The 16653-nt window shown below is 41.0% G+C and overlaps 1 protein-coding gene across 3 annotated transcripts in view; it reads left to right on the top strand.

Moving 5' to 3' along the window:
* Nucleotides 1-3380: 3380 nt before the first annotated feature.
* AGAP1 (ArfGAP with GTPase domain, ankyrin repeat and PH domain 1) overlaps nt 3381-16653 on the top strand; it is a 280099-nt gene continuing 266826 nt past the window's right edge. The window contains exons 1-2 of one of the 3 annotated variants that reach the window (XM_075180403.1): nt 3381-4096; nt 4641-4837. In XM_075180403.1, coding sequence (XP_075036504.1) covers nt 4675-4837 — 163 coding nt within the window. In that variant the 5' untranslated portion in view covers nt 3381-4096; nt 4641-4674. Of the gene's footprint in view, nt 4838-16653 lie in introns of all 3 variants that reach the window. The other 2 variants (XM_075180402.1, XM_075180404.1) reach the window with 2 other exon arrangements.

Below are 16653 nucleotides of genomic sequence, written 5' to 3'. Positions count from 1 at the left end.
TGCTGCTTTAAATAAATAAAACTTTATATAATATATGTAGAGATGCAGCACAAACATGCACCTGGATGTCAGCCTGTCACGTTTCATATCTTTCCACAAGGGGGCGCCCAAACCCCCACTAGAACAAACAAGGGCTTGTTGAACTTCGGCTGTCTGACAGCTTCATATTCATGACAGTGTAACGGGTGTCATTCTTTAAGGCACATGTAACAATCTGTTACTATAAACTAAGACACTATCAGCCAATCTATAGCTTTTGTGTTGCCATTGAGAAAGTTTATTCTTGGCGACATTATTATTCATTGCTGTATAACAAACTCAAACAGTGCCGGGAAGAATAACTCAGTGTGAGTCTGTATTGTATACCAAGGGTTTCACCTCATTAAGAGGATACAGATATGGTTTAAAAGTTATGTCAGAAGGCTGCAACTTGTGACTATTTAGCGCTAAGTCGGGACTTGTAGTTCCTTAGGAGTTGGCGAGCCCCAGGTTGCTTAAGTCTGCGTTATATATTGAACTACAACTCCCGTGATCCTTTGAAACAGAATTACACGTTTGGCGCTACGTACAAGTTGCTCATGTGCGTTCGTACGTTAAAGAGAAGCAAATAGACACAACCAATAACGGCCCGGAGAACTAGGCAGGGGGAGGAGCCTGCCATAATAATACCTTGCTGCAGGGTAATGTGCTGCCTGCACTAGGTGAATCAGCGCGAGGCTGCAGGGGACATATATTACTAGTGAATGAATATCATGCGTGGGTTGTGTCACACACATAGCTCCTCCTCCCTAACTGAAAGTAAAACTGGAGTAACTCCATACATTAGGTGATTCATAGCTGGCACATCATGTGCACATGAGGAACAGAAGAGAATGATCTAACTTACATATGCTAGAGGCAGACAGGACTGCAGTATGCAGATCTTACAGACATTTAATTATTACCAATATATTCATATAATATAAAAATCATGGATTGACCCTCAAACTGTTAGATGTGATAATGACATTGCAATCTGGACTGGACTAATATGCAATATGTGGCACTTAACCTAATGTACTATGCTTGCGTTATATAAATAATAATAATAAGATGATCACACAAGTGGCAATATGTGTCAGTTGGCCAGATATCACTGCATATGATGGCCAGATATCACTGCATATGAGGGGTCATAGCTACAGAAAATCTGATCAAAATCAATCATTGGGCATGTTCGTATATGCAGGCCCGGCGCTCCCATTAGGCAAGGTTAGGCACTTGCCTAGGGCGCCGGGCTCTGGAGGGCGCCACAGAATTCTAAAATACTTTAAAACTGTGCGGCGACCGCTGACCATACCTGTCACGGCCGCCGCACAGCATTCAGATGCACGGGGAGGGGGGGGGAAGAGGCTATTTTGTCACCACCGCCGCCTCTCTGCTCCGTCTCCTCCCCTCCACTTACTAGTGTCAGTGAGTGGAGGGGAGGAGACGGAGCAGAGAGGCGGTGGTGGTTGGTGAGACAAGGTAAGGAGAGGAGGGCGGCGATTTTTGCGGGCGGGGGGGGGGCGGCGGCGCCGCTTTTTTAAAAATGCCTAGGGCGCCGTGGACCCTAGCACCGGCCCTGCGTATATGGGCCTGGAAGATGACCACTATCTGTCTGTTCGTGGTCTCTTACAACCACATTGATAGAATCCGGAGTGCTGAACTTCCGGATCTCATCCAAAGCTCTCATACACAGGGGAATACAGCAGAACCTGACATTTAACAACAGAATCCTAATACATGCAGGTAGGACACCTGTATTACAGCTCAAACTAATTGAAAGCATTCAGCTCTCACACACAGGGTAACAGAAACAGATAACAGAAGCAGGATGCTAACAATATTAATCCAGAAGTCATATCCCAAGTGTAACAGCCTATACTTTTTGGTAAAACTGAGCAGATAGTCATCAGTGGGCAGGCTGAACAAACTTATCTCAAGACCAAAAATCTGATGGCCAAGGACTATAAACATTATATACATGCCTATAACATCTCTGTCTTATGGTTAAAGGCAGTCATGTTATATTGCTCTGATGGATCAATTACAATTTTGATTATCCAGGATTTTTTTTTATATAATCATAAGTTTTCCACCAGATTGACTAAAGCAAAAAAAAATAATTGATATAATAAATCTGAATGTGTGTGTAATCAAAGCATGCTGCCAATGTGTGTGTCAATAGAAACTCTGTATGGTCCATATATGCAGGTTATGCCTTCACATAGCCGAGCAGTGTGAAGTAAAGTCAGTGAACCCTCTACAACTGAATATGGGGTCATAGACATGAGCAAGTGTGCATGTTACTGTGATTAGTCTTTGCTGGGACAAAAAAAAATGGGAGTGGTTTTGCTTGCTAAGTATTTAAAAGTAAACATTTTATGTTACAATCCATACAATATGCAGCAAACTACAATGGGAGTGTTGCATGGTACAGCTACAGGATACAGTGACAAGTCTGCATGCATAATACTAACATCCATAAAGGCTCTGTAGGTAGTAGGTACAGTAAATACGTCACACAGTGCAATGTGGCAGACAAAAAAAATGTAAATGTCTTGGCTGGAGACCATACACACTATGCCCCCACACTGCAATTATTCTGCAGACATATACTTCAGAAATCATGGATCTAAATCCAAAACACATAGAAGTTTGTACAGCACATACTATGATACGAACCTTCAAGCAGGATTCTGCCATGTGATATAGGCTATAATAGAAAAGAACATAGTACAGATAGTAAGTTACATGTAGAGAAGTAAATGATCCAGAGGATCAGTATGGTGCAGGAGACCCTCTGTGATCAGTATGGTGCAGGGGACCCTCTGTGATCAGTATGGTGCAGGAGACCCTCTGTGATCAGTATGGTGCAGGAGACCCTCTGAGCAGTGTGATGCAGGGGACCCTCTGTGATCAGTGTGATGCAGGAGACCCTCTGTGATCAGTATGGTGCAGGAGACCCTCTGTGATCAGTATGGTGCAGGAGACCCTCTGTGATCAGTGTGATGCAGGAGACCCTCTGTGATCAGTATGGTGCAGGAGACCCTCTGTGATCAGTATAATGCAGGAGACTCTCTGAGCAGTGTGATGCAGGAGACCCTCTGTGATCAGTATGATGCAGGAGACTCTCTGAGCAGTGTGATGCAGGAGACCCTCTGAGCAGTGTGATGCAGGAGACCCTCTGTGATCAGTATGGTGCAGGAGACCCTCTGTGATCAGTATGGTGCAGGAGACCCTCTGTGATCAGTGTGATGCAGGAGACCCTCTGTGATCAGTATGATACAGGGGACCCTCTGTGATCAGTATGGTGCAGGGGACCCTCTCAGCTGTGTGATGCAGGAGGCTGTGGGAGGAGACAGGAAGGAGAGGCTGAGAGAAGGAGGAGGAGGAGAAGAGAAGGGAAGAGACTCACGGAGGAAGAAAGGAAAACACAGCAGGATCGGGACACCGTTTTGTAGGGGATAGAAAGAGACAGCCGGGTAAACGGGACTGGAGGCGCTGGCACTCTCTGCAGACAGACAGCAGACAGGCTGACGGACAGACGGGGCTTGGTAGCAGCATGGGAGAGAGCTAGAGATCCAGACTGCGTCCTTCTGCCGGCTGCAGCCTTCCCCAGTGCACCCTGTCTTCCATCAGATCACCCTCTGTACACCCTGCCTTCCATCAGATCACCCTCTGTACATTAGATGACCCCCCTGTATACACTGCCTGCACACCACTTCCCAAAACACTGAATACCCCTCTGTACTCCCCTTCCCTACAACATTCACTCTGTGTGTACTCTGTGCTTCCTCCATCCATTCACCCCTCTGATGCACTGGACTCTCCATCAGATGACCCTACTCAGTTCAGCCTGCCCTCCCTCTTGCCTCTCATCAGGTCACCTCCTCAGAACATACTCATTTTGTTCCCTTTATCCACTATACCGTTCACGAGATCAGTCCCATTTTGAGCAACCTCCTCTCATTCATAAATGTCCTCTTCATTCTCTCTTTCTGCCTTAGTATAGTCATTTGCAGTGCCAGTCCAAATATTGTGAGTCACATCCCCACCACTGCCTCACTATCAGGTAATTTTTATCCCATGTGCATCACTTACAAGATCTGCTATTTACAGATCTTTCATTTGCCAATCAAACATGCCAGTAAGCTTTCATAATAATCTGCCTCATTATACATGATCAATGTCATTACAACCATGTCTCACATATGATTTTACCCATTATATATTTTATTTTGTATAGTTTGTACCCTGTTATTGAAGATGGACCCATTTAAATATTAACCATTATTTTGTGCCCCCCCCCCCCCACCTTATATATTCTAACTTGTGCCAGCCACAACCTACTGAGCTTTTATTTTCTTAATGCCCACATACTGACTATTCTCAGATCTGCACATTCTTTTCTGTTGTTTTTTCTTTTCATTTTTATTAACTGCTGATAATTTTTCCTTTTGCCCCACGTTAACCACTCCACCTTGATGTGTGAGAATATCCACATTTTCTCTATTATTCTTTATTGTTTTTAGTAAATAGTGTTCTCCATAGTATCATCCTGGCCCTTTCCATTCTATTTTATATCTGTCCCACATATATTACATTGCACCCCCCAGGCTGGATATGTGAGTCCCTCCCAAGCCTGGAAGGATGAACTACCAGCAGCAGCTGGCCAACTCGGCGGCCATTCGGGCTGAAATTCAACGCTTTGAATCTGTGCATCCCAATATCTACTCTATATATGAACTCTTGGAGCGTCTTGATGAACCTGCGCTGCAGAACCAGATCCGTGAGCACGTTATAGCCATAGAAGGTAAGACTTGGAGTGCTTTGTGTCTTACACCTTGGATGCTGTCCTGACTCATTTCAATGCTCCATAGTAAAATGTTGTGTGCTCTTACAACTAAAAAAAAAAACATATATTTTTTTTTTTTAGAAGAAAGTATTTCTCTCTCTCTATACCCACTAATCTTAAATATTTTATGCTAATTGGTGTGTAGAGTTTGGATTGTCAGTACAGTAAGCACTTAGAGTTTTAACTCATTCACTACTAGTTGGGCTTCTAACATATCACTTTGCAGTACAGTGTAATCAAATCTTTTAATGTGTGACTCTGCTCACCTTGACAGGTGACCCTGTCTACCAAGACAAATCAATATTTGTACAGACTGTTATTGAGTGTATATTGCACATTATATTGCCACAGGCACTTGGATTTAACTATTGCATTGCCCAACGGAGCTTGCACATACTGCACTGATTCTGCAGTAATAAAATGTTTAGTCAGCGCATGATTTTCTCATATTGCTTGGTTTAGGCTGGTGTCTGTGTATATGCAGGGATGCTCGACTATCCCCTGGGTTTTCTCAAAAGACACCCCCATCTGCGCATTGTTATAAGAACAATTCCATAAAAAGTATTAACTGTGTGAACAATGCTTTGTATGCAGCAGTGAGAACAGTGGAATGCAGATTGCTGTAAATATTTGCTGTAAACTCCTATTATTCTGGCATGGTTATGCCTATAATAGAAATATTACTGATGTTCTGTTTAGCATTCCATGTACATTATACTTTCTTTTTTTTTTAATGGAAATATTACTTTGTATTTAACCCACAATTTAACTAACACATGTTGAGTGATAATATTTGGGAGTATTATCCATATTACAGGGGCTATGATCTGGCCCATTCCTTTCCAGCCATTGTACTAAGGAGATGGGAAGTCATGTACTGCATGCGGCTTAAAAGTAATTCTTTCTTTTACTTGATGTTTTACTCATGCAACGTGTAATTCTCCAGTTACTGTTAAATTATAGCCTTTGCCATTCAGTGTAGACCGCCATTTTGTGAATGCAAAATATCAATTCTTTATTTCCTTAGGTTCTGAAAGGGGAATTATTGGTTCATCCAATAAAATGGTCCCCACTGCAATCTACTGCCTGGCCTGCAGATGATTCCACATGTCAAGAGATACCATTGGCTGGCCAGGTTTTCTGTTAGCTCCATCACTTTTGATTGACTCTTGATTTATTAAAACTTTAATTTAGTGAAGGGGTGCACACATGTGGCAGTGCTGAACATATCCAAACTGGTACCCAGATGTGCATGTGCTGACACTTTGTTTTAAATAAAAAAAAATTCAGGGGATAAAAACACCTCTTAGTACAACTGTTTTCATTCACAAAATCTTTATTTTTAATAACTATGAATTTACCTTAGAAAAGCCATACACTTTTAAACTATGTGGTAGGTTAAACCAGGTAAAATCACTATTAGCTGACATAGGTGATGAGTGTCATTTTGAATAGAGCAGAGTTACAGTTAATTTGCTGTTGAGCAGGTTGTTCAATCACTGGCTTAGCTGTTGGCCTGTTCTCTGATTTATTCTAACTAAGCACCGACATGTATTTATGGTACCTGGACTGCTTTATAATTGCTTTTAGGGCTTGGTCCCATGAACAGCCAAACAAGGTGCATGTGGTCAGGTGAAACATGAAGGAACAAATGGGGAAGATCAATAATCAGTAAATAATCCGTTCACACAGGCATGTGGGTACTAACACAGTATACATGAGTTTTATGTAACACCCTCATTTTTTTTTCCTTAATGTGTACACATTGGTGGACTTACCCTTTTTGTGTAGTTGAAGGTGGGTGTAGTTTTTTTCAGACCCTAGGCGAAGTGTTTTTGGAGCAGACATGTAATATAGTTGTTCAAACTCCTACTGTTACCATTAGAGGGAATTGCACTTTTGTAGAATTCTATAGCTGTTTACAGTAGGGCAAAAATTAGGCTTTCTCTGGAAAGAGGGTTTGTCCGCATCAGTAGAAATCAAATACATTTGTTAGTAAATAATGTATTCTTGATCTGTGTGGATAGACATGCCTAAGGGCTAGATTTACTAAGCTGCGGGTTTGAAAAAGTGGAGATGTTGCCTATAGCAACCAATCAGATTCTAGCTTTTATTTATTTAGTACCTTCTACAAAATGACATGTAGAATCTGATTGGTTACTATAGGCAACATCCCCACTTTTTCAGACCCGTAGCTTAGTAAATCTAGCCCTAAGTGTTGGTAGAGAATAAAATTGGGCAGTGTTTCCTACTGTGAAATCCTGTGCTTGTCTGCACTGCTGAGCTGGCAGGTAATCATGAGGTTTGTAAAAACAACAATTGTGTCAAGTTGTAAATTCATTGCAAATAGTATCAAGGAACCTGGTCTTCAGATTCACTATGGTGACATTCAGAATAGCACAAAGTAGTGTCATTTGTTTACCCAGGCACTCTGTACAAACACCTGACAGGTATTATGCATAGTAATTGCCTCATGTGACTTATAATTTGTTTTCACATCTAAATTCATCATGGCTTCTACACTGACCTCAGGGGGCAAGAGAACATCTGATATCTGCCTTATCTAACCTATCTTTTCAAATGTGAGGTAATTTCCAAAATCATTCGAACACCTATGATGATAGAATCTTTCACTTAATATTTAAAATATTTTTTCAAATATTTGTTTCTGTTTTCAGAAATTATTTCTAAGAATATAGGTTGCCCTACAGCTGTGTTTATTTTGTATAGAATAATGCTTTTTTCATGTAATTAGATATCTTGTTTTCTTACTGCAATGCATAGGCCAGCCCCCAAAATTGAATGCCGTACTTTAAAGTAAATTTAAAGTGATAAATGGAATCTAAACTAATTTGCAGTTATTGTTATGCACCAAGTCGCTGACACTGTAGGGAGATTTTGTAATATGGCAACTTGCAGCATGCAACCTCTAAAAGATACTGAGTGAACAAAGCAAACTTTTTTTGTTGTTGTTTTTAATTGGGTTTGATTAGATTTTAAACCCGTAGGAGGAAACAAGGTCGTTCATTTGAAATGCTTGTGTCTTGATAAGTGGTGTTGACCTATGTAATCTAATATTGCAGTAGTTGCATTTCCTTGTCCAAAACATTATTCGGATGTTATTGACTTGGCTTTTTTTGATGTCAGCAGAATGCTGCCATGAAGTTAGGATCCAGTGTGTTGTTTTGAGCTGGCAATGTGTTGATTGTGGTGTTTGTGACACCACCACGTCATAGGTTTGAATGACTTTTGGCCTGCACACACAATTATCAGGCCAGCATTATATTGAGATGCCTCTAGAATATACTTGTGGGGCATATTGCTGGCCAGGGACTATTTGATCAGCTGTTATGTTGCATATGTTGTTGGCTCCCTTCTGCAATGTGTGCGATTCCTGTCACTGTCTGTCAGAACACCTGCTGGACAAAAATGGCTGCTGCTTCTTAAAGCAGTTCTGCATCATCTCACTGTCACTGTACAGCCATTTATAGGTCCATTCTAGGGAGTGGATGCTAGCTCCATTATAATATCACTGCATCATTTGGGGGGTATTGTTAGACAGGTAACCAGATGGAAAAGTTTTATTTAATGTAGAAAGCGTATATTTCCTGTTTAAATAAATCTAGCTTATGCCTGAGAGCATTGTATTCGCTTCAAAGAGTCATGCAAACTTTGAGAATAAGGGCTCCACCTGCTTTTACACTGGATCGTAAATAATATCCTCAGGGTAATGACCTTGCTGAGATTTCCTCGATGCCTTTAACAATTATCTCGGTGACTGCACTTTTTTGTATGTATTTTCAGCTCATTGTAATGGGCACAACTGGAAGGAAGGTTTCTTTCAGATGGCTCTTTGTATTACTGACCTTTGTCATGCACTATCCAGCATGTTGCTGGCCTACTCCTTAGACTGCAAGTTGTTATTTAATGTGTGCAGGTTTATGTTCATATGATCATGACATACAACGTTTGTGCATATATTCTAAAATAATGCAATCACTTGAATTATTACGCAGGGACTGTTAATGATCGGTAGTGGTCACTTTAAATAAAGTTTTCTTATTCCATACCGGATGGCTGGCATGGGTGACCCTGGTAGCCTGGTAAGTGTGGCACTGCAAGACAATATGCCCAGCCCCACTAGAGGTGGAAAAGTTTCTGCAAAGTTCACTGACTAGTGTCTGCAGAAGTGACATTTCATGCACCATTAACGTTTTTAAATCTGTGCTCAAACAAGTCCGTGTACCTACACCAATAGCCTAAAAACTCTATGAGAGCGGTTTACGTGACATAAAGATCCCTGACTCAGTATTCATCTGCAAGAAAATGAGCACCTTTTATAAACCTATTCTTGGATGAGCAGTGACATTAATGGGATGATCTCGGATCTGATGCACAGTTGTAGTCTGCACACCATTGAATTGGTAGTTTGTATAGCTGTTGACCCCAAATCCACAGTTGACAGGATTATTACACATAATGTTTAGTGCAGGAGCAGCAAATATACACGTCCAATGGATAATTACAGAAGATCAAGAGAAACCTCTCATTCTTATTGTAATGTAGTAATTACACAACATTAACGGATTTGTAGCGAGCAGTGCAATATTATTTAATTTGATTGACAGGTGTTTATTACCTTAAAATGAATCCGGTGATAAATGTGAACCTGTTTATTAGATAGTGTTGTGCCTCCCTCTGATTTTGTTGCTAATAATTGTGTTTAGGATCGTCTAACTCATTTACAGTAAATGTCTGGTACTGTCATGGGGTGTTTGTATCCTGCCAGGCAGAGTACAACAGGGGTGTGTATACACCGTAAGGAATACATCCCTGTGGGAAGAAATGAACTAACGTGCCAGCTTGCTATATATCAATGGGTTCTTTAGCATGACAGGAATATTAACTCCTTCACTTCTTAGACATTTGGAATTTGTAGCAGTGGTTTATTTTTGTATCTTTTGTGCACAGATTGTTGTATTAAGATTATGCTAAAACTGTTGGACCAGTGCTGGATTGAGATCTGTGTGGGACCTAGGCCAAGTAACTTGGTAGAGGGGGGAGGTCTCCTAACACAGCTTTTTCACAAGGTTCTATGTCGGTGCTAAAGGGTGTAACTGTGACCCTATTGGTCCACACAGCTAAAGCCTCCCCTTCCCCCTAAGTTTTGCAGCCAATTGTTGATGTTGTTTTATGATGAGGAGGCCAATTAGTTTGTGGGTGACCAGCACCCTTGCCGTTCCCCTTTGTTCCATCTTTGTGTTGTACCAAAACCTTAAAGTGATGGATTAATAAAAAAAAAATGCTGCATGCTTAGTGTAATGTCGCACAGAGCGTTTTTGTAGCTGCTTTTCTCTCCCATTACAACTGATGCCCTGTCAGAGAAGTGTTTTACAGCTCTGCATAAACAATAATGGATATGGAAATACAGATTGGAATGAACTGCAGATCTCAGTATTTTCTGTCTCTTTTTGATTATAACCCTGGTTCTTTGATCCACTGGTATACATTTCTTGTTCACATGGTAGAAGCAAAAATGCAAGAAAACAGCCATTTAAAAAGAAAAAAAAGTGGCCACTTCCTAGTGAAGTGGGCAGATTCGGGAGATTGCCAAAAATCTCCCGGGAGTCCGTGAGACTCTCGCAAAATGCGGGAGTCTCCCGGACATTCCGGGAGAGTTGGCAAGTATGACTTTATTTCATTGAAGTTTGTTGTGCGCAACGTAGACACCTTCCATTTATAATATTTAACACTTTAAAACATGTGAATTTCATCAGGTTCCAGTAGGAGATTTAACCATTATGTTGCCTTTACATGTATGGTATAATAATTATAGTTACATGGCATATGTTTCTTGTAGAGCAAGGTGCTTGAGATGTACATATGTAGCTTTTATTTATTAAGTTATTATTATTATTATTATTATTATTATTAAAGTACTGACATCAGGGAAATGACACACTTATTTGCTTTGCTTGTGTAAGAAGACTATAAATATCTAAACATGTAAAGGGGGTAACAAAGCTATAAGGTCAGTTTATGGATCCAATTTGGGATTCAAGGTGGTGTACAAACTTTTTCAGAAATATGGCAGCATTCTGTAAACTTCTGATTATAAAAGCATTTAGTATGCCAATTTATTTTTCTAATTTGGCCTCTGAAAACACTGTTCTCCTGGGGATATATTTACTAAACTAAGGGTTTGAAAAAGTGGAGATGTTGCCAGTAAGATGTTATTTTGCAGAAAGTACTAAATAAATAATTTTGAATCTGATTGGTTGCTATACACAACATCTCCACTTTTTAAACCTGCCGGAAACTTGCAGCTTCATAAATTTACCCCTCGGTTTCTAATATGGCTAACGTCTTGCTGTAGATGTACTGTGTGTTGGTTTCCTGATGTATTCTTTGTGGGAGAGCTGTATACAAGAGGGTAAGTTTGGGTTGTCACATATTGTCAGCGAGCTGGCTAGCGATCTGTGCAGGCTGCAGGGCTCCTTTTGTGGAATTTGGAACAGACTAGCAATTTGCCAGTCTCCATTCCAGTCTTCTGCTCATAGTTGTGCACAACTGAGTGGTGGGAGTGATTGACATATTATATCCGACAGCTGAAAATTATAGTGACCATGCTTCAGAGCCCTTCAAACATTGCATACCCTTGTAGAGAGAGAGAGAGAGTTTGTCACTTGTGTGCCATGTTTGAATCAAATACACCATAAAGCTCCCAATACAGTTACATACCATTTATTACAAACAAACGTTAACATCTACGGACTATAAATCTGTTTTAAGGTTTCCGCTGTGACGTTCGTATAATCTGTACTGCTGGCCACATGCTCTGGAATCTTGGCCCGATATCACAGCATCTGTTGTCCCAAAACAATCACAATACCTAGTAGTCTAACAAAATAGATTGGATAATTATTTGACATATTGGTAAGTGCAGTTGTCCGTTTCACCTTTACATAAAAGTATTTTTATTTGTGGATAGTGACAGGAACTAGGTAATGTTTGCATTATTAGGACATCACTGCATAAGTCTATGGCTGTAGTTGAAACACCACTATAGCTAAAATACTAGTTAAATATGAAATAGCTGAAGATATTTGAGATATATTTTTAATTGTTGTAGAAGGTAATTATTCCTGTGCACTATAGACTTCAATACATTGCAAAAAAAGCTTTTTATTATGTCTGAAAACAATAGCTTAGGCTCACTGAAAGGATAATGTCATATGTACAATTAATATGGTCTAAATCAATGCTTTATAGTAATGATTGAAGGCTCTGAGCTAGTGCTCCCTCTACAATTGCTAGATCCAAATCTTCATTCATAACTTTGCATCAGTATTTATCACTCTTTTTCCCTTGTGCTGTTCCCGAAGAAGGAACGCTTGTGTATCATAAGTAATAACTAATGCCTAATATAAATTATTATTGGTATTAGAAGTCATCTGAGTTACAGAAATCCTCCATAACTTATAATATCATAAAAATATACAGTAGGTGTTCATAATCCCATATATTAAAAATAAATCTATTTGCTATTTGATGACTGTTATATTGAGAATCAACAGATAAAGTGCAGACAGGATCTGTATTGGGGATTATGATATATATGTCTGTTGTTAGGCTTCTGTCATCCAAATAGAAACTAGGTTACACCGCACACACAGATGAGTTTCAAGCTCTAATTCATATAGTAATTGGTATATTTATTGTGTAGCAAGTGAGGACAACTCTTTGGTCAGGCTCATGTATAAAAATGCTGATCTGGCCTGGCTGCCTATAATTATGGCGAGCATGACTGCAAGAGGAGACCTCAGTGACTCGGACAGAGGGATGATATTGGAGTGCATTTGGCAGGAACTTTCGTGACCATGACAACTCAACTTGCTAATGTTTCTCCAGCAAAGATGTGTAAGATGATGTCAACATGGAGGGTCAAACATCATGTGATCAACTACAAAGGCTACACATCATCAGCATAAGGCAACAGTGGCAGAATCACACACTTCAGGGGGTATATTTACTAAACTGCCGGTTTGAAAAAGTGGTGATGTTGTATATAGCAACCAATCAGATTCTAGCTATCGTTTTGTAGAATGTACTAAACAAATGATAACTAGAATCTCTTTGGTTGCTATAGGCAACATCTCCACTTATTCAAACCTGCAGTTTAGTAAATAGACCCCCAGGTTTGTGATATCCATGCATTGATTGGAATGCAAGGTAAAAGAGGCAACTGCAGATTAATTGGCTGCAAATTTCAACCTGTGGCGCGAGCAGCCAGTTGCATCACTATTGGTCCAGCGCCAGCTCCAGAGAGCACAATATCCTAGTCTGGTTGCAGTGCAGAAAGTTCTTATCACACCTGGTAATTCACATTTGTGAGATCAGTGATGCAAAGAGCATAAGCAATTGTCTACCGAGCACTTGTGGAAATGTGATTAGGCCAAATGAATAATCCTTCACCGTGTTCTCGACATACACGAGTGCACATGTGACGCCAGCATTGTGGGGCACATTTTCCTGGCATGTTTTGGGGGCAGTTATTCCTTAGATGACAAGGACAATGCTAATTTCTTCATAATGGTACTGAGTGATCATCTCAGTGTGCAGCATTTTTTCCCTGATGCCAGGGGTGTATTCCAGGGTAACAATGCCCCCATCTGCCAGGCTTATGTGGCCTCCTAATGGGTTGCTAACCATGGTATTGATGTTATATATGTGTCATGGCCATTTCAATCACCCAATCACATATTAAATGGATATTCTGGAATAACGCCAGACATCAGTTGAACACAAATAAATCTGAAGTAAAATTACTGTTTTCAGCTGCAGCAGTTCTATCACACGTTTTAGAGTGATGCTTTAGCTTTAAGTGAAGGTAAAACAAGGACACACATAATTGAGAAAACCTAGCAACAGCAATGGCATTGTGGGGGGAGGTGCGTACTAGCTGTGCTGCTCATCCACATGATTCTCCACCTCACACCATGTACAACTAATAAGGCAGAAGGTATTACTCAAATGCTCTGTTCTGCTCAACAGCACACATGGGATTAAACACATCAAGTTCCAGTTACAGTCTCTGCAGACAGGTTTTTGGTGCCTGTTCCTTTACAAGAGGGTAAATGTGTAAGGTGTACCTTACCCTACACACAGTGGTGGCATCCATGTTGGGACAGATCCAAAATGCATGAAAATACAGTCTATAAATATAAGAACTGAACTACGGTTAACCCCTCTTGGTGACTGAAGTATCAGTTATACACCCACTATGTTTTACTACTGGCAGCATGAGAGGTGTTTGTAAAGTGTTTTGACTCTCCTGTCAGTCAGGTATTCCTTCCACCAGTACATTGTTTTAGACTATGGAACTGGTCTTTCTCAATATATACTTGTTCCTTGCCAGGAACATCATCTGTTGAGGTTTTCTGACTAAGTGTGGAAAAATAAAAATATTACATCAAGTACCGAGACAGAGGAAAATAGGTTTTATGAACAAAGTAGCAGAATATGGATTACAGAGCTCCACCAATATGTCGGCTGGATGTGTACAGTCCGTATATAGGAGAGTGGTTGAATAACATGGATGCTGTGTTATGAGAGTCTCTGGACTTGTCCTCAAGCAGAGTTGCACATCCACAAAACCAGCGTTTAGAAAATACTTTGTTCCTCATTCAGCTATTCCTGTTTTCAATGTTATAAAGAGTACAGTTCCTCTGAATGTGTGGTCTGTAGAATGATTATCACTTTGAAGTGTAAGGATGCAGAAACGTCTTCCTCAGAACAAAATACAGAGATCTATATATCTGCAAAGGGTGCATCAAGCTTAACGTGTCACGCATGATGGAGGTCCAGGATAGCTACTGTATGGGTGAGTGCTTTCCACTTCTCTGCTTACAAGTATAGCTATTGGCCATCCCAGATATGGCAGGATTGGTATGAGAGGGGTGTGAAGATGATTCTTCCTGTCTATCTCCCACTTATAGGACAAATTTAGGGAGAACATACAATCATGCTGGGTACACACTACAGAATTTTCCACCAACTTTTTATGCCGATCGATTTTACATGCGATCGATGGTCCGATCGCTCGGTCCATGGACTGCATACACACTAGCCATGTTTTAGACGATAAATGGAAGAGTGGACGTCCCTTTAGCGACTTTTTACAGCCATGTTGTCGTGAGCAATGATTGCAATTTTGTACACACTGAAGCAACATTTGCGGGGCATGTAACGAATTTACATACACACGCCCCCCAGTTCGAGGAAGTAACGGAGGTTTGTCGTGGATCAGTCGGAAGTTTATACACACTACACAACGAGATTGGAACGAAAATATTAAACGGTACGACCAACCAAATGAGGCGACAATCATCCATTTGGGCAGACTTTCGACCAACGTGTCACTACACACACTGACCCGACTTTTGAATGAGCGGTCGTATGTCGGCTGGTTGAGCCGATTATTGGACGAAAACCCTGTAGTGTGTACCCAGCTTAAGCAACAAATACTGTACTAAACAATGACATGAAAAGCACGATGGTTATTCTCACTTCAGCTTACAATCTTAAGGAGATCTGGGAAATGAGACATATGGTAAAAGTGTGTGTTTTGTACAGCCACATGTGATCACAGTGCAATACAATGCTGTACGAACCGGTCACATAGATCTGTTTTTGAAGGTCAGTCTGAGTGTCTAAGGTAGTGCATCACAGGTCTGTGCCAGACATTAGAGCATGGATAGGGTAATTAACAAATAAAAGAAGAGCTGGAGATGGAGGACGTCAAAATACATTTGCTAAAGGTGACCAAAATTAAAATTCAGCCTGATTGAAAATGCTTGTAAAGTGGTCCAATTTAGCACATCGGTGCATATACAGCTACATTGGCTGATTCATTCCGATTGGTAAACCGCCAGCAGGGCCGGACTGGCCATCGGGCACTTCTGGCAAATGCCAGAAGGACCGATGGCTAGTTGGGCCGATCCGGTGGGGCACCATGCCTGCCCGAGCAGCGCAGCTCACTGCCCGCTGCTCGGCGGAGGGAGTTCAATGTGATGTGCGGTCATGTGATATTAATCACATGGGACGGCATCTGTCACATGGTGCGCGTCCCATGTGATCACTGGCAACAGCCGCACATCACATTGAACTCTCCGCCGAGCAACAAGGTAAGTGTGTTTCTCTAAGGGGGGTCTGTGTTTCTCTGAGGGGGGGTCTGTGTTTCTCTGAGGGGGGGTCTGTGTTTCTCTGAGGGGGGGTCTGTGTTTCTCTGAGGGGGGTCTGTGTTTCTCTGAGGGGGGTCTGTGTTTCACTGAGGGGGGCTTTGTTTCTCTGAGGGGGGCTGTGATAAATGTAATGTTTTATTATAATGTATGTATCAATGCCCTTTGTTGGCCACACCCACAAAACATTGTAGTCACGCCCTTCTTTTATGCTTAAACTGAGGTGGGCCTCTGTATTTTAAATGCCAGGGCTGATTTTTAGTCCCAGTCCGGCCCTGACCTCCAGCTATATGTCCCATAGGACCTTCTGACAATGTATGGGCCCCTAAAACTAGTGACAGGTGCTTTTTTCTTGCAGCGTTTTTGAGCTTTACCCATGCTTTTCTTTCAAGCTTTTAAAAGCTATTGTAAGGCAGAAGTTACTATAAGACATTTATCCTGTATATTCAAATCTAAACCGCTAATAGCTAATCATGACATTAATGTATTCTAATGAACATCTTGGCTTGCTAGCATTCCTGACCTACACCATGT

The sequence above is a fragment of the Mixophyes fleayi genome, chromosome 7 (assembly GCF_038048845.1).
Source record: "Mixophyes fleayi isolate aMixFle1 chromosome 7, aMixFle1.hap1, whole genome shotgun sequence".
In the NCBI taxonomy this organism is placed as follows: Eukaryota; Metazoa; Chordata; class Amphibia; order Anura; family Limnodynastidae; genus Mixophyes; species Mixophyes fleayi.
Note: the sequence above shows the minus strand (reverse complement) of the source record. Positions and strands in the feature narration are given on the sequence as shown.